General features: G+C 38.5%; 1 protein-coding gene across 2 annotated transcripts in view; it reads left to right on the forward strand.

The window, feature by feature from the left end:
* CNTNAP5 (contactin associated protein family member 5) overlaps positions 1-25,698 on the forward strand; it is a 982,292-nt gene that overhangs the window by 206,106 nt on the left and 750,488 nt on the right. For both annotated transcript variants that reach the window (XM_081576090.1, XM_081576091.1), the window contains exon 2: positions 13,160-13,264. In XM_081576090.1, the coding sequence (XP_081432216.1) occupies positions 13,160-13,264 (105 nt within the window). The remainder of the gene's footprint in view (positions 1-13,159; positions 13,265-25,698) is intronic.

Here is a 25,698-nt window from a genome sequence, read left to right on the forward strand (position 1 = left end):
TCGCAAAGAGTCAGACACGAGTGAGCAACTTCACTTCACTTCATATATAGTACTCCCCTGATACTACTCATTATATTTATCTAAAAGAAAGGTGAGAAGTCTTTTGTATCATTTGGAAATCATTTTGATTTGTGATTCATTCATCATCTCTCTTTTGCTTGATTTAAATGTGTTAATTTTAGAAACTGATTTCTCAACTTCCCAAGTCTCTAGGATAACAATAGAGTCAGATTCATTGAAACCAGAAATCTTAACATTATCCTTCATTTTTACTTGCCTTTCAAATCAGCAGGCATTGATGATTCCTAGGTAACCAAATTGTCATACCTTCTCCTTATCTCAAATTCATTTTTCACTTCAGGTCTTTTTAGTTTCTTCTTTATTTTAGGATTTGATTGGGTATTCATGTCAGCAGCGTTTTACCCTCATTCTCCTACCCCATCCTCACCCCAGATATGCATGTGTGTACACCAACTTTCTAAAATACAAATTGATTTGACTGTCTCACCCAAAGCAGTGCTTCTCAGCTTTTTAAGCTTAAAATCCAAACACAAAAACAGGGAGGGCCCTACTGAACGTATCATAAGTTTTTTAATAAATAAAATATAAGGACTAGAAAGAAATGCAAGTATTTTCTATAGCCTTATCCCTCGTAATGTTATATAAGAGCTGTGCTTCCTGTTCACCATAGACTCATCAGTCTATGGACCAGATAGCATAATGCCTGGCACATTGTGCTTAAAAACTATTAAATACGTCCAATTAAAAAAATACATAAACTTAGAAAGTGCATTGTGTTTGATCTTGGAGTCTAGTAATGCATAAACAGAATAACTGCTGGTACAGAATCATACTAGGTACCCTGAAAAGCTGATAAAACGCAGTGTTAAAACCATCTGGATGGACAAAGTAAAAAAGATACAATAGAGAGTATAAGAAAGATTTTTTATTAAGCAATGACTGGAGATGATGAGCTTGAATCTGAGGAAGAATAAAGGATATAAAATGGAGGAAACTAACGTGTATCCAGTTATGTGCTGTGGGTTAAATATTTAACATGAATTGTCTCTTTTTGTTCTCATAGCAAGCCTGGGTATAGTTATGATCCCCATTATACATACAGAAGACTGAGATTAAATAAGTTCCCAAAGGGCATATAATTAGCAAGCTGCAGAGTCAGAATCTGAATTCAGACTGGGCTGGAATCCAATGTCTGCCTATTTCCAAATATACTGCAGTCTCCAACTAGTCCAGAACACACACACACACAAAACTAGGTTATGATCTTGAAGTACCACTGTTGCTGTCCCTGAGCTGGCATTATTTTCTCATCTACAAAGACCAGTAAGAATCAATATTTGTTCAAATTATCGGCACATGTTTATCCTATCCACTCATAAATGGTTGGCATTGACCCTCATGTGGTTGTGATATCAGCCAGCTGGCCATTCCCCAGCTCAAGCCTATCTTTTCAATCAGGCATTTTTCCTAAATTCTAATGAATAGATTGGTGACACACAGAGTTTGTAGTGTTTCCTTTAGGGACACTATGCCTAGACCCGTTAGAGATGAAGAAGAATGTATATGGGTTGATCAAGCTGCATGCAAAGACTGTGGTTTCCTGAATAACCAGGATTTTCAGTGTAATTTTGAACCACTCACTGCAGGATCCTGATTAGCTATTGGAAGTTTAGCTCCATCATATTAAAAGAAGAACAGATATCCACTGAGAAAGATTCAGCCCAAGGAAAGAGATTTTCAACTCTGATTAGCACTGAATTGAGTAAAGCACAATCTTTATGAAATTCTCAACTTGTTGCCTTTCCTTCATTTTAAAATCCTATGCATAATCATTTGAACAATGTGCTAAGTAAGAATAAATTTTCTTGTAATTTTTAAAAGTTTTCATCTTACTCTTTTCCCATTTAGCCAATCTTATCATTATATACATCCCATTGGCTCATGTATTTAGCTTTGCTTCAGTTCAGTTCAGTTTAGTTCAGTTCAGTTCAGTCGCTCAGTCGTGTCCGACTCTTTAGCTTTGCTTAAAAACCCCCAAAATTCTGAAACTGATTTGGCACTACTTTATAATGGTGTGTGTGTGTGTGTATGTGTCTGTTTGTTTGTCTGTCTATTGCATGGAATATCGATGGGTGGCAATGGAAAGAGCAGTACAGAAGTATATAGAAACAAAGTTGAATTTAGGAAGTTTATAAATAGATAAAATTTTATTTCTTCAAAGATTTTCTTTGATTTTATCCATCTCTTTTAAAACTTTCTCAAGTAATCTAGCCACCAATCTTAGCTTCTCATATTTTAGAAATCTCTAAGCCTTTTCATTATGAATTTTTCCTTTTCTACCTGGCAAAGATTTCACACCTTCTAGATAATTCAATTAAGCTAAGAAATACTATTCATAATCTAAAGATTTAGTAGGTTTAGCATATTTAAATTTGACAATCCTGAGTGATTCCTTTGGAGGATATGGTCCCCTGACCAAAGCTTATCCCAACAACAAGCTCCATATTCCTGACCCCTGCTCCTTGGATGTTACTCTTTGACTCTTTGATCATATGTGAGCACTCTTCTCCCCTACCCACTCCCCACCAATTGCATCAGTGGCACCTACCTACCTTAGGCTCAATTTAGACCTGTTTTGTGTTAATGATTCCCTCTTTGTTCTTTCATTTCATGATGCTACTTCTGAAAAATTGAAAGCTGGCCTGCCTAATACATCTTGGTGAAGAAAATATGTTGAAAGCGATGTCTCAGAAAGAATGGTTCAATGGGAGTAGAAGTGAAGTGAATAAAGTGAAGTCACCCAGTCGTGTCCAACTCTTTGCGACCCCATGGGCTGTAGCCTACCAGGTTCCTCAGCCCATGGAATTTTCCAGGCAAGAATACTGGAGTGGATTGCCATTTTCTTCTCCAGGAGATCATCCTGACCCAGGGATTGAACCTGGGTCTCCCACATTGTAGGCAGATGCTTTACCGTCTGAGCCACCAATGAGAGTAGAGCCCAGTGTAAATTCAACAGACTTTTAAAATCATAACATGATATTTAAAAGCATGAGTTAGGATCAAGTAGTGGGAAAGGGAGAAAAAAGTAAAGTGAATATATATATGAGGGATCTTTCTAAGCAATGGCACAAAAAATCAGACTTATAACTTTCACCTTTTCTCTAAACAAAGATTTATTGGAAATTTACATAGCCCCTGATGTTAAGTACTATAATTTAAAAAAATCCTTGCTCAACATGACACTTTATACTCTACATATGATTAATATATCATATAGCTCCTCTCTAAGGAGCTTAAGAAGCATTTTTAATTAGATTAAGTCATTGATAAATTAAATTTAAGAATAAAAAAGTAATAATAAAAAATAAAGCAAAGCAGTCAATTGTGAACACGCTATTTCTAACCTAAGAATAAAAAAAAAAATTAATGGCAGTAGGAAAAGGAAGTAATCAGAGAGGAAAAATATTTAGGTAAGTATATATATTTTTCTATTTGATCTGTGTTTTTTATTGATTTTTATTGGAGTGTAGTTGCTTTACAATGTTGTGTTAGTTTCTATTGTACAGCAAAGTGAATTAGGCATGCGTATACATATATCCTCTCTTTTTTAGATTTCCCTCCATTTAGGTCACCAGAGAGCATAAAATAGAGTTCCCTATGATATATAGTAAGTTCTCATTAGTTATCTATTTTACATATTTTATACATCAGTTCAGTTCAGTTCAGTCGCTCAGTTATGTCCGACTCTCTGCTATCCCATGGACTGCAGCACGCCAGCCTTCCCTGTCCATCACCAACTCCTGGAGTTTATTCAAACTCCTGTCCATTGAGTCAGTGATGCCATCTAACCATCTCATCCTCTGTCATCCCCTTCTCCTCCTGCCTTCAATCTTTCCCAGCATCAGGGTCTTTTCAAATGAGTCAGCTCTTCAGATCAGGTGGTCTTTTCAAATGAGTCAGCTCTTCAGATCAGGTGGTCAAAGTATTGGAGTTTCAGCTTCAACATCAGTCCTTCCAATGAACACCCAGGACTGATCTCCTTTAGGATGGACTGGTTGGATCTCCTTGCAGTCCAAGGGACTCTCAAGAGTCTTCTCCAACACCACAGTTCTAAAGCATTAATTCTTCAGCACTCAGCTTTCTTCATAGTGCAACTCTCACATCCATACATGACTACTAGAGAAACCATAGTCTTGACTAGATGGACCTTTGTTGCCAAAGTAATGTCTCTGCTTTTTAATATGCTGTCTATGTTAGTCATAACCTTCCTTCCAAGGAGCAAGTGTCTTTTAATTCCATGGCTGCAGTCACTATCTCCAGTGATTTTGGAGCACCCCCCCCACCCCGGCCCCAAAATAAAGTCTGTCGCTGTTTCCATTGTTTTCTTATCTATTTGCCATGAAGTGATGGGACCAGATGCCAAGATATTAGTTTTTTGAATGTTGGGTTTTAATCCAGGTTTTCACTCTCCTCTTTCACTATCATCAAGACACATACAGCCCATGGAATTCTTCAGGCCCGAATACTGAGTGGGTAGACTTTCCCTTCTCCAGGGGATCTTCCCAACCCAGGGATCGAGCCCAGGTCTCCGGTTTTGCAGGTGGATTCTTTACCAGCTGAGCCACAAGGGAAGCCCATTTTATATATAGTAGTATATTTATGTGAGTCCCAATTTCTCAATTCATCCCACTCTGTCTTCCCTGTTTGGTAACCATAAGTTTGTTCTCTACGACTGGACTCTATTTCTGTAGGAAAATGCTAGAGATGAACTTATTGCTGGGCAAGTATATTTTGGAACCATTGTGTTTGGGCTAATTATGGGATGCTTGTGTACAGGTGTTCTTAAAATATCAAGGAAGAAAGAGCTAAACTCACACAAGGTAATCAACTGGGAGACTGGCCCTTGACCACCTTTGATGCATTTCTGCCATCATTTTAGGGATGGGAAGCAAATGTTCAGACAGACAATGTGTACAGAGTCACACAGACTTCAGTCATGTTCAGTTTGGACACTGAACGGAGTGTGAAAAGAACAGAGAAACTTGTAGGTTGCTCACCCATCCAGAATGAATGATGTCTACCCCTGGCTGTACCGCAGTGACTGTTGGTAACATAGAAAGGGGGGCTGCCCCAGAGACAGGGCAGAATTATGGCTACCTATGCTGCCTTGTTATTGTCTTGTTATTGTTCAGTCACTCAGCTGTGTCTGTCTCTTTGTGACCCCATGGACTGCAGCATGCCAGACTTCCCTGTCCTTCACCATCTCCCGGAGTTTGCTCAAAACCCATGTCCATTGAAGCAATGAGGCCATCCAGTGATCTCATCCTCTCTTGTCCCCTTCTCCTCCTGCCTTCAGTTTTTCCCAGCTTCAGGGTTTTTTCTAATGAGTTGGCTCTTTGCATCAGGTTGCCAAAGTACTGTTATTGTCTTAGTGGGTTTGATTATGATAAATTCCTAGCAAGAAACTTATAAGTGAAGATCAGTACCTCTAAACCAAGTGTCTCCTAAAATCTTGAATAGAATGATTTTTAAAGCCAAGAAAAATTCCAGAGCCAGCTTGTTAATCCCTGGACAGGACCAGACCCCTTTGTGATGCCCTATCTATACCCCTATCCATTACCGGTCACAACTGTGAAGCAGTGAAGAGTGTGTCCATCTCTACTATGGTAGCTGCTGCTGCTGCTAAGTCGTGTCATTCGTGTCCGACTCTGTGTGACTACACAGGCGGCAGCCCACCAGGCTCCTCTGTCCCTGGGATTCTCCAGGCAAGAATACTGGAGTGGGTTGCCATTTTCTTCTCCCTTCTATGGCAGAGGAATTGGTTAAAACTATTTTTGCTATCTTGAAAGCCTGACAGAAACTCTGACACCTAGAATGTGCCCAGTTAAAGTCTATTGATTGAACAAATGAACAGTTACCTCTGCCATTTGCAGTGGAGGAAACTGAAACACATAAAGATAAAAATGAGAGCAATTCACAGTGAAGGGAAAAGAGGACCCAGAATTCCTGGATCCCAAGCCAAAGGTCTCCTACATGTAACTGATCATACACATTAGGAGCTTTATACAAATTCATGGGTTATCTTTCAACCCAGAGTACATGCTTGGCTTCTTGAGCTTAGGGTCTATGTCCTTGACTTAATTCTGTCCTCCCACAACAAAGAGAACAACCATGTGTATCGAGCAGATAATCAAAAGGCAAGTAGCACTGCATTATGGTGGAGATGGATGTCAGGATAGAGAAGGTTTGACCTTCCTTTCATGATTCATTTTAGAGAGCCATGTTTCTTGGTCTGAGCATTTTAGAGTAATTTATCTTTTAGGGTTTCACCGTGGAAAATGGGGATAGGGTCAGGGTCAAGAGTAATATTAGAGTATTTATTTTTGTTGTTTGCTAAGTGAAATTATAGGTAACAAGGTAAAAAAAAAAAACAAATGAAGCTAAAAGCATGAATTGACACTTCTAAGCCTCACTGTAGGCACTACACAAAACACCTGCTTTATGTCTTTTAAACAAAGTGGGCCATTAAGTGCGTAATGCTAAGAGGAATTTTATCTCACCTATAAATACAGTGAATCCCTTAAGCTCCAAATCCCCATCTACAGACAATTTACTCTGGTAATCAAGGCGATGCTCACAATTTAACTTCAGTTACCATCTGTAACTCTATTGGTATTTTAATAATAATGAATAAAAATATACATTGGCAAACAAAAACGTTACTTAAAGTAGAACCATCTTAAAGGGTCAATGAAAATTTCTCAGAAGTTGTGTAAATATCATATTTATTCAGAATTCTCTTTTGTGCCTTTACATTTTAATTAATGTCAAAGAAGACCTTTAATATTTACACATACATGTATATTAAAGGAAAAACTATCCCCACTTCTTCCGATTAAAAATATTAAAGAAAATGCTTCCCATGAATATGCCTACAAATATTGATAAGGAAACAGATACATTTCTTTCACTTGTTCTCCATTTGTGGGCTTTCCTCCCCTTTTTTGGTGGAGTGTCAAAAAAGTAAAGAAGGCAAGAATAAATGAGAAGAAATGCAAATTCTTATGAAAATTATACACTATTCTTCAAAGTTTTTCTGTTATCCAGGAAATGAAACTATACCCTTCCTTTAGCAGAAAATAAATCATTTGTTAAAACAAATGCTATAAAGAATGATATAACTAATGGTTACCAGACTTATGCACAGGTGGCATAATCCTGACCTAGTGGTCACCATCTGGGGTTGAGGAAACCTGAATTTCCACCCAGGCCAGTCCGTTAATTAACTGACCAGTCCTAAGCAGGCCTGTCATCTCCTACACCCCGAGGTCCTCATTTCTAATTGAAGGGCTTGAATTCCTTATTTTCAGAGGTTCCTTCTGGTTTTAACATCATCTTAGTCTGTGAATGTAGGGCTACATCATTTGCAAATAGGACTAGGAGTATCCAACACCCATTGATAGAAAGAGCTGAATGTTATAATACGAATGGTCACATTTATACTTACGGATTTTTATCTGCCTAGGCTTGAGATGCATTTTGAGGTGGCCTTTATGGTGCAAAAGAAAACAAGATAACCATAAATTTATCTGTTGAAGAAAAATGGAGACTAGAAATGTGAATTGTTGGTGTTCTGTGGCTAAACTGTGTCCGACTCTTTTGTGACTCCATGGACTGAAGCCCTTCAGGCTCCTCTGTCCCTGGAATGGACAAGAATACTGGCAAGAATACTGGAGTGGGTTGTCATTTCCTTCTCCAAGGGATCTTCCTGACCTAGGGGTTGAACTCATGTCTCATGCATTGATGAGCAGATTTTTTTACCGCTGAGCCACCAGAGAGGCTCCAAAAATGTGAATAGAAGTTTGCATTTTTAACTAGGTTTTTATATCCCCTGATTTTTGCAGCACATCTTTGAATGGTCTTTTTCAGGGAATATTTTGAAAATATTCTACTATGCCAATGGATCTGTGAAGCACGGTTCATTTCTAGAAAACTAGTCGTGTTGTCTCTCAGTTTCCGTGTTCCACAGGAAACCTGACTTTTTGTCCCGCCTTATGTTTTTCCTACATTTCAAACATCTCTCTCCCTCCTCGAATTTCTCTCTCTTCCTGTAAACACAGATAAACATCCACTACACTTTCGGAAGTACCGACTGATGGATTTAGCATGCAAACACACTGTCAGAAGGCTGAGACATGAGTGGTGCCTAAAATTCAACAACATGGGTCTGCTTATTTAAAGCCTGAAGGGATGGTGAAACAGATGGTGCTTTGTGTCTTTCCTTCCCTGCCATGTGTTTACTGCAGTCGGCCCAGTCTCAGGAAGGCTGCCAATCCGCAGAAGGGAAGGACTGCCTGGTGCAATGCTGTTTTCAACCCTTCTCTCCCTTCCACTTCTTTTCCTTCTTCTCATCAGGTTGACCACAAACCTTTAGTGCAAAGAGCTTTTGGTGACATCAATACTTGTGCAGGTTTAGTAACATAGACACGAGATTCCCAGGAATAAAACTGTTGAAAATGGTTGCTCTGGATTGCAAGCAGATATTACACACAATTAATATACTGTCTCTCAGGCTCATTCTGTGCTTTATCTTCTAAAGGGAACTTTGTCCATCTCTTCTCATTCCATCTGTAAAATGATTCTGTGGCTAGATGTGGCAGAGAAGAGTCCATTTTGTGGGCTCATTGAATTGGAATGTATTTTCTGGAGTCACCAAGGCAAGAGAAGAAACCAGTCTAGAATGGGAAACTTGCAGCCTTAGTCATCCTGACACTGTCCACGATCTCAAACGGTCCCAAAGGTGGAATTTTTTTAAAAATTAATTACAGTTCACTCTTGAAGAATGTGGGCTGAGGGCTGAGTACCCCGAACACATTGGGAAAATCAGATTCTGCATCTGTGTTTTCAACCAACCATGGACTTGTAGCACTGTAATTCATATTTATTGGGGAAAAAAACCCTCTAATAACCTAAATGGGAAAAGAATTTGGAAAATTATACATGTGTATGTGTATGTGTAACTGAATCACTTTGGTGTACACCTGAAATTAGAACAACATTGTGAGTCAGCTACACTCCAATACAAAATAATTATTTTTTTAGAAAATACATATTAAATTTTAAAACTAAAAAAAGATAAAAAAGTATACTTCTCTCTAAAAGAAATCTAGTATAAGTAGACTCACACTATTCAAACCCATGTTATTTAAGTGCCAACTGTGCTGTCCTCATTTATGCTGTATTGTTTTTCTTGTTTGTGTTTGTGTCATTGTGCTGGTCATTCAGTTGTGTCTGACTCTTTGAGACCCCATAGACTGTAGCCCGACACCAATCTCCTCTGTTAATGGAATTCTCCAAGCAAGAATACTAGAGTGGGTTGCCGTTCCCTTCTCCCGGGGATCTTCCTGACGCAGCAATTGAACCTGGGTCTCGCGCATGGCAGGCAGATTCTTTACCATCTGAGCCACTGAGGAAGCCCCCTGTTTAGGACAAGTCTAAAAATAATGCACATCTCTGGATTGAGAATGCTTATATAAACAAAGTCTTAATTCCTAATGACAAAGGGTAATTTGATTACCAATTTGAGTCTTTGTCTATTCTCAGTTTAGGTGAGTTGTCAAGTCTGTTCATTTGATATAAAGAAGAAAAAGGGAAGTACTTATTGGCCTGAGAAGGAAGGTCTTTCTTCCTTTATGATTGGAAACTTTCCCATTCTTATCACTTTCAGAGATAGGAGAGCAATAGCTCAGTCTTGTTCTTTAAAAGCCACTGCAATGTCCTGGGTCCATGAGAAAAGATGTCGTGAAGAATCTCCTCTGGACATTTCTATTAGCACAGATTATTTCCAACGGGTTTACCAATTCCCAAAGTGAAAACATTGACCCCCACAAATAGAGATACAAGGAAGGTACATTTCAGAAAAGGAACTGGGCCATGGAGAAATAGTCGCTGGTGTCAGGAGGCTGGTGGGGATGAATGCTTCTCCCAAGACCTGGTGGAAAAGGACACTCACTGCACAGGGCTGGAGGAGATGAGAAAGATCACTCACCTGGATGTCTGAGCCAATTGGTACCCATGAAACTGACTTGGGTGTAATGTTGATGAAATTCTTCTCAACTGTCTCATCCAGTTATTAAATTTTTTTATGTCTTCATATTTCTAAGCGGTCTCTGAGCTTCTTGAAGTCTGAGATTCAGTTTTACTCAAATGTATCCCCAATGCCTATTTAAGGTCAAGCATAAAGTGGGACCCTATAAATATTTATTGGGCTGAATTACATTGAAATGATTAGATGACTTCAATTTAGATTAGATCACTTCACTTAGGGAAAAAGTGGGATTAGGAAGCACAATACTCAAAAATGTCATCAGTGACACATGAAAAAAAAACCCATAAAAGATCTAATAAAAATGTTAGCAGTAACAGCAAGATCCTACTGTATAATAAACTATAATGAAAAAGAATGTTAAAAATAACATATATGCATACATACAACTGAATCACTTTGCTGTACAGCAGGAATTAACACAACATTGTAAATTCACTATCCATCAATTTAAAAATATTGAAAAAAATGGCAACAGTGTTTTACACATGTTATATGTTAAGAAATGCATAAATACTAGAATAAAAAGTTGTTGTTCAGTTGCCAAGTCATGTCTGACTCTTCGTGACCACAGGGAATGCAGCACACCAGGCTTCCCTGTCCTTCACTATTTTCCAGAGTTTGCTTAAACTCATGTCCATTGAGTCAATGGCACTATTCAACCATCTCAGACTCTGTCACCCCCTTTTCCTCATGCTCTCAATCCTTCCCAGCATCAGAGTCTCATGGACTAGACTCTCCAAGCTCCCCTGTCCATGGAATTCTCCAGGCAAGAATACTAGAGTGTGTAGTCATTCTGTTTTCCAGGGGACATTCCCAACCCAGAGATCGAACCTAGATCTCCTTCATTGCAGGTAGATTCTTTACTGTCTGAGCCGCCAGGGAAGCCCTAATAAATATGGCTCTTGGCTTTTGAAAGTTCTTCAGTTTGCTTCAGAAGTGGGTGTTAGAAGGGCTGTGAGTTTTTTGTAAGGGTTATGGGTGTGTTAGCCACTCAGTCATGTCCAGATGAAGTGGAGGGATGTTATCTGAAATTGGAGGGTAGCTGTAACTACTGTTGTGGGTAAGGTTCATGACATAGCTGCAAAGAAAAATGCCTTGTGGAGTTTCATGTGTGTATGTGTGTGTGTGTGTGTGTGTGTATGTTATGGTATATTCCTCTGGGGCTCAGGTTCAGTTGGGCTCAAGCTTGGGCATTCATTGGTTTCCTGATGATAAAACCAGCATAAGCAAATGGAATATTTCCATTATGTTCAAATTGTTTCTTAACATTAAATACAGTAGCAGATTCATGTTTCCAGGCAAGTGTGTTAGAGGGGTGCATGCATCCCCCTCACCTGCATCTTAGCCTGCAGTAAGGTGGTCCCTGAGTTCTGCTTTCTGTTTGCAGAATGACCATAACTACAGAGGTGCTCTTAGCTCTGATTTTTGTGTTATTACTCTTCAGTTAGATTCTGGCTCTATTTTGTGTTTGTCAAATACCTCAAAATATTTTTCAAACATTTGTGTTTGGGAAAAACTTAAAATATAATTTGCCAGTTGATTTTTTTTAACACATTGAACAAATAAAAATTCAATCCTTATGTTTCTCATTAATTTTCATGCAATTAGATGAAATACTGCTCTCTAAGAATTCGCTGGGTAAACAAGCAACCTCATAATCGTATGTACATTTCCTTTTAAAAATGTCAACTCAGCTCTTCCTGAGAGCTTTTGATACCATGAAGCTGAACTTCAAACTGAATACCGTGTTTCAAACTTGTTTTGACTGAGGTATATCTAGATTTCATGGACTCATTGTTCTTTATGATCAACTGTATAAAAAAGTGGTAAGAGTGTTGGTACTGTTATGTGGATTGATTGAGTGATTCCTTCCTTTCTTCATTCCTTCCCTTACTCACTTATTTCATTGTTTGCATAAACGTTTATTGAAAGCCTATTATATGCCAGATTATTTGCTAAGATCCCACAAAGAGTATGTTACCTGTTGGTGAATGCAAATAAATGAATGTTTGCAAACTCTTTGTGTGCTAAGTCACTTCAGTCATGTCCAACTCTTTGCCACCACACGGACTGTAACCCACCAGGCTCCTCTATCCATGCAGAACCTCCAGGCAAGAATACTGGAGTGGGTTACCAGGGGATCTTTTTAACCCAGGAGTTAAACCCTGTCTCTTACATATCCTGCGTTGGTAGGTGGGTTCTTTACCACTAGCACCATATGGGAAGCCCCTAAAAACTAACTTTTTAGATGGCCAATATGCTGGTGAAGAGCAGAGTCCTGTACATGGGATTGAATAGTCAGGCGATCAGAGGAGAACATCTACATTGTCAAGACCACATCTCTGTCCATGACCCCCATCTGAGCAGGATCAAAGAAGACTTAGAAAGCCTATCTACCACATTTAGGGAAGACTGGAAGGGTAGCTACTGAAGGAAATGTCAGATTCAAGACTGTACAAGATTGAGGGCTATTCTCTATTATTTCATAGAATAGATATGAATTATTAAAATTAGTAACTCATTTTCCAAAGATTTTCATGCAACTGGCAGTGAGACATTCTAAATTGTTGTGTCCCTCTAGATAGAACTATTACAAGAGTCTTTAGAAACTGAAGATGTGAGAGTAAACAGTGTTTCCCATTTTAAATAGTCTCCTTTTTATAAAAGAAGCTCACTAGCCATAACTTGAGACTTTGCTCAAGTGGCTAATTAAAGAAATTAAGTGATAGTTGGATTTTGAGTTGGACAAATCTGGGCAAAAATTCTGGCCACACAATTTTCTAAATTTCCGACCTTGGACAAACTACTAAACATGTCTGAACTTGAGGTTCCCCAACGGTGAAAGAGATTTAACCTTAGTCTTTTCAAGGTTTTTGTGAGGAGGAGATAAAATACCACATGGAAACAATGAGTACCAGCCTTGTTCAGAGCAGGAAGCTAATAAGTAGTGGTGGTTAATTCCTTGAGTCCTCTCTTAATGAAATACTTCTTGCTAATGAATTTTTTTCTCTCTCTCCTCTTTTGTTCTAGACAACTGTGATGACCCATTAGCATCCTTGCTTTCTCCAATGGCTTTTTCCAGTTCCTCAGACCTCAGCGGTACTCACAGCCCAGCTCAGCTCAACCGAAGAGTTGGTGAGTAGGTGGCAAAATCTAAAGGCAAGTGCTGAATAAGCACACAGACCTCTAAATGTGCTGGAATCATGTCCAAGAGCAGTGTTCAAGAGAAAAATGGGTAGAGAGAGATTAAAATGGAATAAAACCATGCTTCCCAGCACATAATGCATATTCAAAGTATACTGGTTACTATTCCCCTAAATCTACCTTATTTTTCTTTGATTATCATAAGAGGCCTTTGTGAAAAAAATTTTTAATTTGCTTTATTTTTATATTTCATGCATCAACATAAATAACTATTAAACATATTATTATATTAGCATTTTATTATAGCAAGAATGAAATCTATCAAGATTTTTTCTTCATTAGTTTTAATTTTTACAATAAAATAACTTTATAGTTTTAAAAATTTAAAACAGTATTAAGTGAAAGCTTTTAAATTCAAATATATGTAATGCTACCCTCTAGAGACAGCTATGGTTAAAAGTTGACTGTGTATTCTTACGATATACGAGCAAAGGAAGAGCAGATACCTTTAACTAATGTTATGTGAAATACCTTTAACAAATATGGTGATGGATATCTAGAGAGATATATTTAAATCATATTTATAATATATATATTGTTCTGTAGTTGAATTTTTTAATTTTCAAAAGCTTTAAATATCTGATGATATTTATATACACATCTAATGAACTCACTAAAGTCTTTTCCTAATTGAGAAAAATATTTTTATGCAGTTTCAAGAGGTACAGTGGTCTAGTAGAGTTCACGTTAATTGATCTTGACTATATTTTCCCATTTATATAAGAGGTCAATCACATTAGTAAGTTTTCCAATGTTGATCCATCTTTATATTTGGGAGTTAAGTCTTAATTCATTGTCATGATATCGATATTGTTTTTATAAAGCAAAGAATGATTTAATTTGCTAGCTCATCAATTTTTGACTTTTTAAAGAGGCCAACTTTTTAAATTTTACTTATTTTTTCTAACTGTGCTGGCTCTTCATTGCAGCACGCAGGTTTTCTCTCACTGCAGTGTGTGGGCTTCTCTAGTAGAGGAACAAAGCCTCTAGAACATGTTAGCTCAATAGTTGTGGAGCTCAGGCTCAGATGTCCTGTGGCCTGTAGGATCTTAGTTCCCCAAATAGGGATTGAACCCGTGTCCCCTGAATTGGGAGGTGAATTCTTAACCACTGGACCACTAGTGTTGTTAGGGGCTGCCCAGTTGGAGAAGAGATCACCAGGGAAGTCCCTAATTTCTAGTTTTGAATCTCCATTCATAGTAAGTTTGATTTGTCACTTTTATTTATATATTTATCATTTGTTTCACACTACACATCACAAGTATTCTGGGGATAATGGGATCAATAATTTAAAACTTAGTGAATTCTATGTTTGTTGAGAAAGGAGCTTAAGAATATTATTCTAAAGGGAAAAGAATAGCCAAAGACTCAGCAAGAACATATCGATAACAATTTTGTGCTAATAATGCCTTTTCACCAAGTCTCTGTGCCAAAGATTTTGTAAAGCATTTCACCCATATTACAGTATTTAGTCACCACAAAGATACTGTAAGGTAAACATTATTACCTTTTACCTTCAGGTAGGTTTTCTGAGGCTCAGAGAAGTTTCATAAGGTGCCTAAAATCATGAGATTAAGAAGGGAAAATGTATGTACTTCAATTTAAGTCATCTGAATCCACAGTTTTGCTCCTAACCACCACACTAGCAAATTGATTTATTAACACAGGTTAAAGAGGGGTGTATTAGAAAGAAAAAATGGGGTTTGGGAACTAATCTGCCAGAGTTCAAATGCTAAAGATGATATTTGCTTACAGGTTCTGTGAGCAACTGCAAGTTACTTACCTGCTCTCAACCCAGTTTATTTTATCTGTAAAGTGGACCAGCAATACCTGCCTTAAAGCCTCATGTGCACACAGAGAACAGACTCATATATTCAAAAGTTCCTTTTCACTGCAGGGTAGTGAGAGACTGGGACAGGGAGGTTCACTTGTAATTTCAGTAAGAAATACAAGTTGGAAAGTTTTATTTATTTATTTATCTTTCACTGCTTTGGGTCTTCACTGCTGTGTGTGGGCTTTCTCTAGTTGCAGTTCCCAGGCTTCTCATTGTAGTGGCTTCTCTTGTTGCAGAGCATGGGCTCTAGGACATGCAGGCTCAGTAGTTGTGGCACATGGTTTTAGTTGCTCCAAGGCATGTGGAATCTTCCCAAACCAGGGATAGAACACGAGTCCCCTGCACTGGAAGGCGGATTCTTATCCACTGGACCACCTGGGGATATCTGACAGATTTTAATACAGGCTCTCCCACAGGGCATCCTGAGCCAGATTTGATCTTAGTCTCACCCAATCATGCAGTAGCATAAGGACATGATAGCCTTGGTAGCTTCTCAGGAGTTGCTGGGGAAGCTGTGAGTAGACTCACAACTTCTGGTAATAGGTCAGCTCCCCCACCTCATCCACCCTTATGAACAGATATTGACAGAACACACATGTCTCTGCTTCAGTATATTATCATTAACCTGCTTACAGGGGAATCTGGGTGCCTGAGCCCAAGGCTAGCACAAATGTAGCTAGAGAGGGAATTGACTTCTTCTTCTTCTCCCAGGTAGAGTCTGAATCAGGAAGACCATGCAGGAGATACAGTCAGAGAGTCGGGATACATTGGTCTAGAACCCACCATCCAGCACAGCTCCCAGGGCTGACAACTTCCCTTCATTCACCAGGCTAACTGTTACCCTTAGGGGAAGTTAAACACAGACTCAAGGAGATAGTAACTTACTAGTTCTCATTCACGACTGGACATCTGGATAGCTTATGTGCTTACTCGCTCAGTCGTGTCCAATTCTTCACGACCCCATGGACTGTAGCCCACCTCTCCTCTGTCCATGGAATTTGCCAGACAAGAATACTGTAGTGGGTTGCCATTTCCTATTCCAGGGGATTTTCCTCCCAGGGATCGAGTTAGTGTCTCTTGTGACTTCTGCATTGGCAGACGTTTTCTTATACTGACTCTGCCACCTGGGAAGTCCTATATATTTATATACACAATATAATTGATACATTGTGTGCATTTTATACACACGCATGTGTATATTGTAGGATATATAAGGAGAGTTAACATATGATTGGATATAATACGTAGAGTCTATATATGAGAGAAAGGTAGACATATGCATGGTTAGTTTTATACATATACAAAACTAGTGTGTACATACATATATATATGTGTATGTATACACAACCCATATGCTATAGAATAAATATACAATGCATATACATGTTTGCATATCTGGATATCTATAGTATTATACATATGTATAATACCTACATAGAATACAAGCTTGATAGGATAATTATAATAAAAAAGAAGTTATTATGGTAATGTTATCAAGATTTTATCATTTATTTTCTAAAATAAAGTTTAGAAAGTTGAGAAAATTGTAATTTTTAACTTACATTGAAAAATATTACCATAAAGTAATAATTTGCCTCCTAAAAACAGACTTTTGTGCCATCTGTCCACTGAAATGGCCTAGAAGTAGAGCCCTGTCTAATGAACTCTTTTCTACATGTCCTCCTTTAAAACTTTTTTTTAATTTTAGAAAATGAAAGACATCAAATATACCCAAAAGAACAAACTGCCACTCCTGACTTGAAATCTAGGATAATGTCGGATGTATCAACACAAGGAAATTTCAAAGAACATCTTGATTTCAATTTGAATTCTCCATATAGTGTTTTCAATAGCAAATTTGCAACCAGATGATAAATAATTACTACTAGCAATTATTTAGCACAAGAGACACTAGTTCGATCCATGGGTCAGGAAGATCCCCTGGAGTAGAAAATGGCAATCCTCTATAGTATTCTTGCCTGGAAAATTCCATGGACAGAGAAGCCTGGTAGGCTACAGTCCAGAGTCACAAAGATTCAAACATGACTGAGCTACTAGTATTGTCATTATCAGGTTTGGCCCCTCTGTGTATGGATGGATCCTGTGTCTAGTTCATAATCCTTCTGTGAGCAGCTTTTGTCTACCAGTATACAACTAAATTGACTTAAATTGAAAACTTAAATTGAAGAAAGTAGGGAAAACCATTAGACCATTCAGGTATGACCTAAATCAAATCCCTTATGATTATACAGTGGAAGTGACAAATAGATTTAAGGGACTAGATCTGATAGATAGAGTGCCTGATGAACTATGGACAGAGGTTCGTGACACTGTACAGGAGACAGGGATCAAGAACATCCCCATGGAAAATAAATGCAAAAAAGCAAAATGGCTGTCTGAGGAGGCCTTACAAATAGCTGAGAAAAGAAGAGAAGCGAAAAGCAAAGGAGAAAAGGAAAGATATTCCCATCTGAATGCAGAGTTCCAAAGAATAGCAAGGAGAGATAAGAAAGCCTTCCTCAGCGATCAATGCAAAGAAATAGAGGAAAACTACAGATTGGGAAAGACTAGAGATCTCTTCAAGAAAATTAGAAATACCAAGGGAACATTTCATGCAAAGATGGGCTTGATAAAGGACAGAAATGGTATGGACCTAAAAGAAGCAGAAGATATAAAGAAGAGGTGGCAAGAATACACAGAAGAACTGTACAAAAAAGATCTTCATGACCCAGATCATCACGATGGTGTGATCACTCACCTAGAGCCAGACATCCTGGAATGTGAAGTCAAGTGGGCCTTAGAAAGCATCACTATGAACAAAGCTAGTGGAGGTGATGGAATTCCAGTTGAGCTATTTCAAATCCTCAAAGATGATGCTGTGAAAGTGCTGCACTCGATATGCCAGCAAATCTGGAAAACTCAGCAGTGGCCATAGGACTGGAAAAGGTCAGTTTTCATTCCAATCCCAAAGAAAGGCAATGCCATAGAATGCTCAAAATACCACACAATTGCACTCATTTCACAAGCTGGTAAAGTAATGCTCAAATTTCTCCAAGCAAGGCTTCAGCAATACACGAACCGTGAACTTCCAGATGTTCAAGCTGGTTTTAGAAAAGGCAGAGGAACCAGAGATCAAATTGCCAACATCCACTGAATCTTCGAAAAAGTAAGAGAGTTCCAGAAAAACATCTATTTCTGCTTTATTGACTATGCCAAAGCCTTTGACTGTGTGGATCACAATAAACTGTGGAAAATTCTGAAAGAGATGGGAATACCAGACCATCTGACCAGTCTCTTGAGAAACCTGTATGCAGGTCAGGAAGCAACAGTTAGAACTGGACATGGAACAACAGACTGGTTCCAAATAGGAAAAGGAGTACGTCAAGGCTGTATATTGTCACCCTGCTTGTTTAACTTATATGCAGAGTACATTATGAGAAACGCTGGGCTGGAAGAAGCACAAGCTGGAATCAAGATTGCTGGGAGAAATATCAATAACCTCAGATATGCAGATGACACCACTCTTATGGCAGAAAGTGAAGAAGAACTAAAGAGCCTCTTGATGAAAGTGAAAGAGGAGAGTGAAAAAGTTGGCTTAAAGCTCAATGTTCAGAAAACTAAGATCATGGCATCTGGTCCCATCACTTCATCAGAAATAGGTGGGGAAACAGTGGGAACAATGTCAGACTTTATTTTTTTGGTCTCCAAAATCACTGCTGATGGTGATTGCAGTCATGAAATTAAAATATGCTTACTCCTTGGAAGGAAGGTTATGACCAACCTAGACAACATATTAAAAAGCAGGAACATTACTTTGCCAACAAAGGTCCATCTAGTCAAGGCTATGGTTTTTCCAGTGGTCATGTATGGATGTGAGAGTTGGACGGTGAAGAAAGCTGAGCGCTGAAGAATTGATGCTTTTGAACTGTGGTGTTGGAGAAGACTCTTGAGAGTCCCTTGGACTACAAGGAGACCCAACCAGTCCATCCTAAAGGAGATCAGTCCTGGGTGTTCACTGGAAGGTCTGATGTTGAAGCTGAAACTCCAATGCTTTGGCCACCTCATGCGAAGAGTTGACTCATTGGAAAAGACCCTAATGCTGGGAAGGATTGGGGGCAGGAGGAGAAGGGGACGACAGAGGATGAGATGGTTGGATGGCATCACTGACACGATGGACATGGGTTTGGGTAAACTCCGGGAGTTGTTGATGGACAGGGAGGCCTGGCATGCTGCGATTCATGGGGTCACAAAGAGTCGGACACTACTGAGTGACTGAACTGAACTGATACAGCTAAAAATCACAACAATATACTTAGCACTCACCATGAGCCATTACTGTTCTAAGTCATTAAGGTATATCAACTTAATTCTCACAATTACTCTCCATATAGGTATTATTATTGTTATTATCTTGATTTCATAGATAAAAATGTTATAGCACAGAGAGGAAAAAAAAAAAAGAACACTAGAATAAACACTCTAGACGGATACAAAACTAGTTGATGTCTTACAGGATAATAAAAGTTATGGGGTTATACTTCTCTTTTGGACAAACATTTATGAGTTAACATGCAACTTCATAATATCTATGGCTTCCCTGGTGGGTCAGATGGTAAAGCATATGCCTGCAATGTGGAAGACCCAGGATCGATCCCTAGGCCAGGAAGATCTCCTGGAGAAGGAAATAGCAACCCACTCCAGTACTCTTGCCTGGAAAATTCCATGGATGGAGGAGCCTGGTGGGCTACAGTCCATGGGGCCGCAAAGAGTTGGGCATGACTGAGTGACTTCATTTTTCATAATATCTAAGGTCTAATAAGTTAGTGAATAGCAAAACCAAATAACGATACATTCTCCTTGAGAATTAAGCAATCCTTGAGTAGACTTGTTAAAAATTGCCCCAAGATAATGTTGAAAGGACAAATTGTAACTCTTTTCTGATTTCCAAGTTTTAGATTTTCTTTTAATATATTTCATTCCCTCATTCATTGACTCACTTATCACAATATTTCACTAATTCCTTCTACTCTATCTCATTCAGCCTTCTATGCATTTGTCAAGTAACTTGCTAGTTTTCTGCGGCAGATGAATCCACATTGTAAAATCCTTGACTTCTGTAGAGCTAAGACTCCCTCACTGAAATGAGTGTGCCCACTGCCAACCTCTTGAGTTCTCACTGATGAACTATTTCGCAAAGATAAGCCCCTTGCGGGTCCTCAGACGCCATTGAAAACTGCCACATCTCGTGGGAATCATATACATCTTTGAGGTACACTGAACATAGGCAGTGAAGGACCACTTTACCTCCAGTGTGATCAGAACTCAAGCATGCACATCTCTGACCTACACCAGGAAGAAAGGAGGCACATCTGGTAAAGCTGTCACATCTGAAGCAGAGATCAACTCAAACGTTGAAAAGTATAGGAAAGGTGTGCTGACGGGTACTCTCAGACTGTGAGTAAAGCAAGTCTGAGTTCTGTTGGTGACAAACTCATCTTTCTGTTAGAAAACACATCCATGGAAACAGTCTTTGACCTTAGATACTGCTGTGGCTGCTGAGGTCTGGGCAACTCATTGCACCAGGGGGGAGAATAGATGGTTAAAACCCACTCTACTAGTCTTCACGCTGGTATCTCATCTAAGGAAGAAATTGGCCAAATGGAATGTTTGCTCTCTCACTTTCATACACTCCTCACATTTCACCCACACACAAAGAAAGAACAAGCAAAAAAGAGAACTAATTATTTTTGGAAGAAACGACAAAAGGCATTAAACTGGGGGTCAGATCACCATTAATGGAGGCTGCCAGGTCAATCTATATACTTGTGGCTTAGGAGGGATCTGATTTTGTCAAATGTGATTTGTTCTGTGGCAAGAAATCTTTTGATCTGGGCTTAAAGTTGACTGTGTTGTGAGAAATCCTTACTGTCAGCAGGAAACATGGGAGCTGGTGATACAGCATGAAGCTGCTGGGCTGTGGGTTAGACCCACTTGAGAGAGAGGGGAAATTTTTACATCAGTCTATGTGATTAGAAGACAAACAGGAACAGACGTCTTTGGCCCCATGAGAGGAGAGGTTTGTATTTTTCTTTCCCATCCTTCCCTCCTTCCTACCACCAATAGAATTTTACAAGCAATCACATTCATCATTTGCTCCTTGAAATTTTAGTTCTTCTTCCTCACTCAGTGTATTTGTGAGATGCTTGCCTGTGTAAGTTGAGATTGTGTTTCTGGCATGACAATTTTGTTGCCATGGAGAATTTGATTTTTTTTTTTATGTCAAAGCATTTTCAGCTTCCTAGACTCATGGAGGAATGGAGAGGCTTCAAAATCTTGCCTCCCTTTGGCACAGAATCAATACACATTTCTTCTTTCCCCCTTGGACAGTGTTTGGGTTGCAAAAAGCTAAGGCCCATTGAAGGTCTTTGAGATGTTGATTTTCATTTCAGTGTCTCGTCCCTCCTGGGGAGAGGTGAATTGGAAACAATTCAGGAATCAGGGTCCTTACAATTAGCATGATGTCAGTTGTCTGGGGACTTGTTCCAGATAGCTAGGTGACAATCCTGGGGACCCAGTTTTACTGGCAGCATTACAATGCCTGCTTGCAAAAGATAGTACTAGTCTCCCAACTGGATTGATTGAGCTAGACGTGATGCTGATATGGCCTGATCTGTTCAAAAAGACAGTGTGGTGTACAGCAGTGTGTCATTGCATCCTATTTTTTCCCTTTGAAGGGCTCTCTCCTTTTTTTCAACACCTTTTCTTTTTTCTTCTCCTGTCCTGACTGCCCCCAGGCATGGCAGACATCAGGTACTATGCTTGCCTTTGTTGCCTTATATGCACACTCTCTTCTCCAAGTGTGGACTCTGCATACTAACATGGGCATCACCTGGGAGCTTGTTGCAAACATAGAATCTCAGAGTCTGCTCCAAAACTTCTGGATCAGAATCTGTGCTTTAAAAACTGCTGCAGTCACATATTTGAATTTGAGATGCATTGTGCTGGTCCATATCTGAAAATGCCCCTCTTTCAATGCTTAATCAAGTTTGGCTAGGTCATTACAAATAAGGAATCATGCTAAGAAATAAAATCTTTAGTTTTATTTTTATCATTATGTCAGTACTCTAAGATGGTTGGTATTGTTATTAAAGATTAGGAAAGAGATTCAGAGAGGTCAAGTCACTGATGTAAGGATATACAGCTAATTGTTAATAGGACTTGCATCTGAATCTGTCTACCCCATGTTCACTAATGTCTTTATTCATGTTTATCTGAGCTCTTGATCTAAATAAAAATATTGTTGACACAATAGTCAATCCTTTCAGGTAATTTTGGCATTTCAGCTAGGGTTGTTGGTATTTTAACCACAAAGACTGGATATTCAGGCATCAAGGAAGAAAGAAAGACATAGACTCCATGGCCTTGAAAAATCATACTGTCTAATATGCCTGTGGGCAAAACTAACCTGACCTACATATTTAAATAATGCCCTAGGCCTCTGCTCTTAGGAGAACAGCTATGAATCATTGAGAGTACAGCATAGAAATCTTATGCTATTTAATAGGAGCCTTGGGACCTTGTCTCAAATGTAGACAAATACAATGTGATGACCCTCTCTCTATTCAGGCAGGATCATTGCAAAATTAAATTATGTTAAGAGAGAAAGGAGGAATCTTATGAATACTTTTGCTTACTAATGATATGATGCTTCTATGACTCTAAACATCTGTATTTGCCACAACAAGAGTAATACATAAACCACGCAACTCAACCTTTATTTTGCTCCTGTGACTGATCACCTCTCTTGAAAAGCCAACTTGATATTATTTCTACGAGGCAACCTTTAACATGCTAGTCAGTGAATCACCAATCTGATATTGCTAAGCTAATAATTTGCAAAACGACAAGCTCTGCAATTCATCAGTTTACTTCTCTTAACTTAAAACATTTTAACTTAAACATATAGTAGTGAAATTAAGAGCTGGACAACTCATGACATATATTTGTCTAATGATTCGTAGTGCACTACTGTATTGACAATGAATGTCACACCCAAGTGGAAAGCAGTTGCATTTGAATAGTGTATAGTTTGGTGGATACTCTTGCTTTGTCTAACAAGCAATTCATTTGCTCAATTCCTCTAGAAGATGGCTTTTACCTAAAACATTGTGGAAATGGTATTAAAAACATGAGCTAAGAAAAATAAATAAATAAATAAATTTTATAAAGATGAGATAAGGATTACTGAATCCACGATATGGGCTAAAAATGGTGACACATAACCAACACTAAGGAAGCAGAATAGTTGATATGAATGTTTAATTCATCTTTCTCTAGGATTCAAGTTTAAATGCCCCTTATCCTGTGGTTCTTCCTTCCCCAGGGCCCATTCTAAGTGCTTCAAACTACATTTATCTGACTTTTAGTACTCATTTGTGCAGTCAGTTGATTATGTCTGGGTTTTATTTTTCTAATCAACATACATTTTTTATAAAAATCCATATTTTATAAAATAATCTTTACCATTTGTTTTACTAAGAACTTGCTTCTAATAAATCTCTTCCACAAATATATCCAGAGCAATCAGTTATTACCCCTGGGTTATATTTTGTGGGTAATTTAGAGTATAAGTAACAGAAAACTCACTAGTGTGAACAATTCACTAGTTTAAAAAAATACTAAATTACTCGAACTAGGCACTTGGAGATTGAGAAGTGTCTGTACATCTATTTCTTGAACATTGTAGTAGTCACAAGGGTATTCACCCTGAAATCATTTAAGCTAATTATTTGCTTGGTGAGATTTTTCTATATCTGTGTTTTGTTTTACATTTTCAAAAGAATTTAAAATCTATTACTCTACATAAAAGTAAGTCCTCAATGAGGACAGGCTCCAGGGCTGATGAACTCAGTTAAATGATGTCATCCTCAGTATCAGCATCATTCTGGAGCTAATAAGCTGTCCAAAATCTGTTGACCAGACACACCAGTGTTCTGGGAAACAAAGGGACCATGACTTGGTTTTAAGCCATCAAATTGTCATTCCTTAGAACAGCAGTATAATGAGCATCACCGAGGAATATATTAGAAAATGTAGATTGTCTGTATATTTATGTAGATTTATTATAGATTAAATCTACAATAAATGCATATTTATTCCATACCACCTGAATCAGAAACTTGGGCAGGAGGGCTAAGAAATCTCTATTTTCCCAAGCTCTCTATGTGATTCTGATGTGCTAAGGTCTGAGAACCTCTGTTTGGGGCAATGAAACTCTTCTAGCCCCAACCTCACCCAACCACTCTTCTGCTGCATCACCAGCAGGTTTTCTGTTCACTTTTAAACCGAACCGCAGTCAAAAGTGATGGAATTACCTTGACTGGTCTTAGACTAATTATATAATGTGGAGTAAGAGAATACATGCTGATATCTCTTCTCTCACCTCTCTCTCTTAAGCTGTTTATCTTGCTATTTTGTTGGGCTATCTTGCACATCACCAATCAAAGAAATAATTTCCTGATGGAAATTTGAACTGAAGCCAGAGAGTTTTTTTTTTTCTTTTCTTTGAACCCAAGATGACACTTTTGTGGTAACAATGACATTTCTTAACCATTTTGTGCCCACGGTCATGAAATCTATGCGTTAACATATGTTATCTTAATCCTTGGTAAAGCAGATATCAACTATACTATTTTCATAGAAGCAGAGAAATGACTTCTCAAAGTCACAGAGTAGAAGATGACTCTTTCAACTGAGACACAAGACTTAGACCAGGCACCATCTTTCAAGCAAAATGGCCTCAGGAAGCCAAGATTAATGTAGCATACTCAACTGAGCAAAGCACATGCTGCTCATGAAAGATAAGCTTTAATTGACAATGTTAACAATATGAGATCTGGTGTGTTAAATGACTTTCTTTTTTCTTTTTTTAATTAATTAATTTATTTCAGTTGAAGGCTAATTACTTTACAATATTGTAGTGGTTTTTGCCATACATTGATATGAATCAGCCATGGGTTTACATGTGTTCCCCTTCCTGAACCCCCCTCCCACCTCCTTCCCCATCCCATCCCTCTGGGTCATCCCAGTGCACCAGCCCTGAGCATTTGTCTCATGCATCGAACCTGGACTGGCAATTCATTTCACATATGATAATTTACATGCTTCAGTGCCATTCTCCCATATCATCCTGCCCTCGCCCTCTCCCACAGAGTCCAAAATACAGTTCTATACATCTGTGTCTCTTTTGCTGTCTCGCATACAGGGTTATCTTTACTGATTTACTAAATTCCATATATATGCGTTAGTATACTGTATGGTGTTTTTTTTTCTGGCTTACTTCACTCTGTATAATGGGCTCCAGTTTCATCCACCTCATTTGAACTGATTCAAATGTATTATTTTTAATGGCTGAGTAATATTCCATTGTGTATATGTTCCATGGCTTTCTTATCCATTCATCTGATGATGGACATCTAGGTTTCTTCCATGTCTTGGCTATGATAAATGGTGCTGTGATGAACATTGGGGT

Source organism: Giraffa tippelskirchi, chromosome 3 (assembly GCF_054371585.1).
Source record: "Giraffa tippelskirchi isolate mGirTip1 chromosome 3, T2T-mGirTip1v1.2.pri, whole genome shotgun sequence".
Classification (NCBI taxonomy): Eukaryota; Metazoa; Chordata; class Mammalia; order Artiodactyla; family Giraffidae; genus Giraffa; species Giraffa tippelskirchi.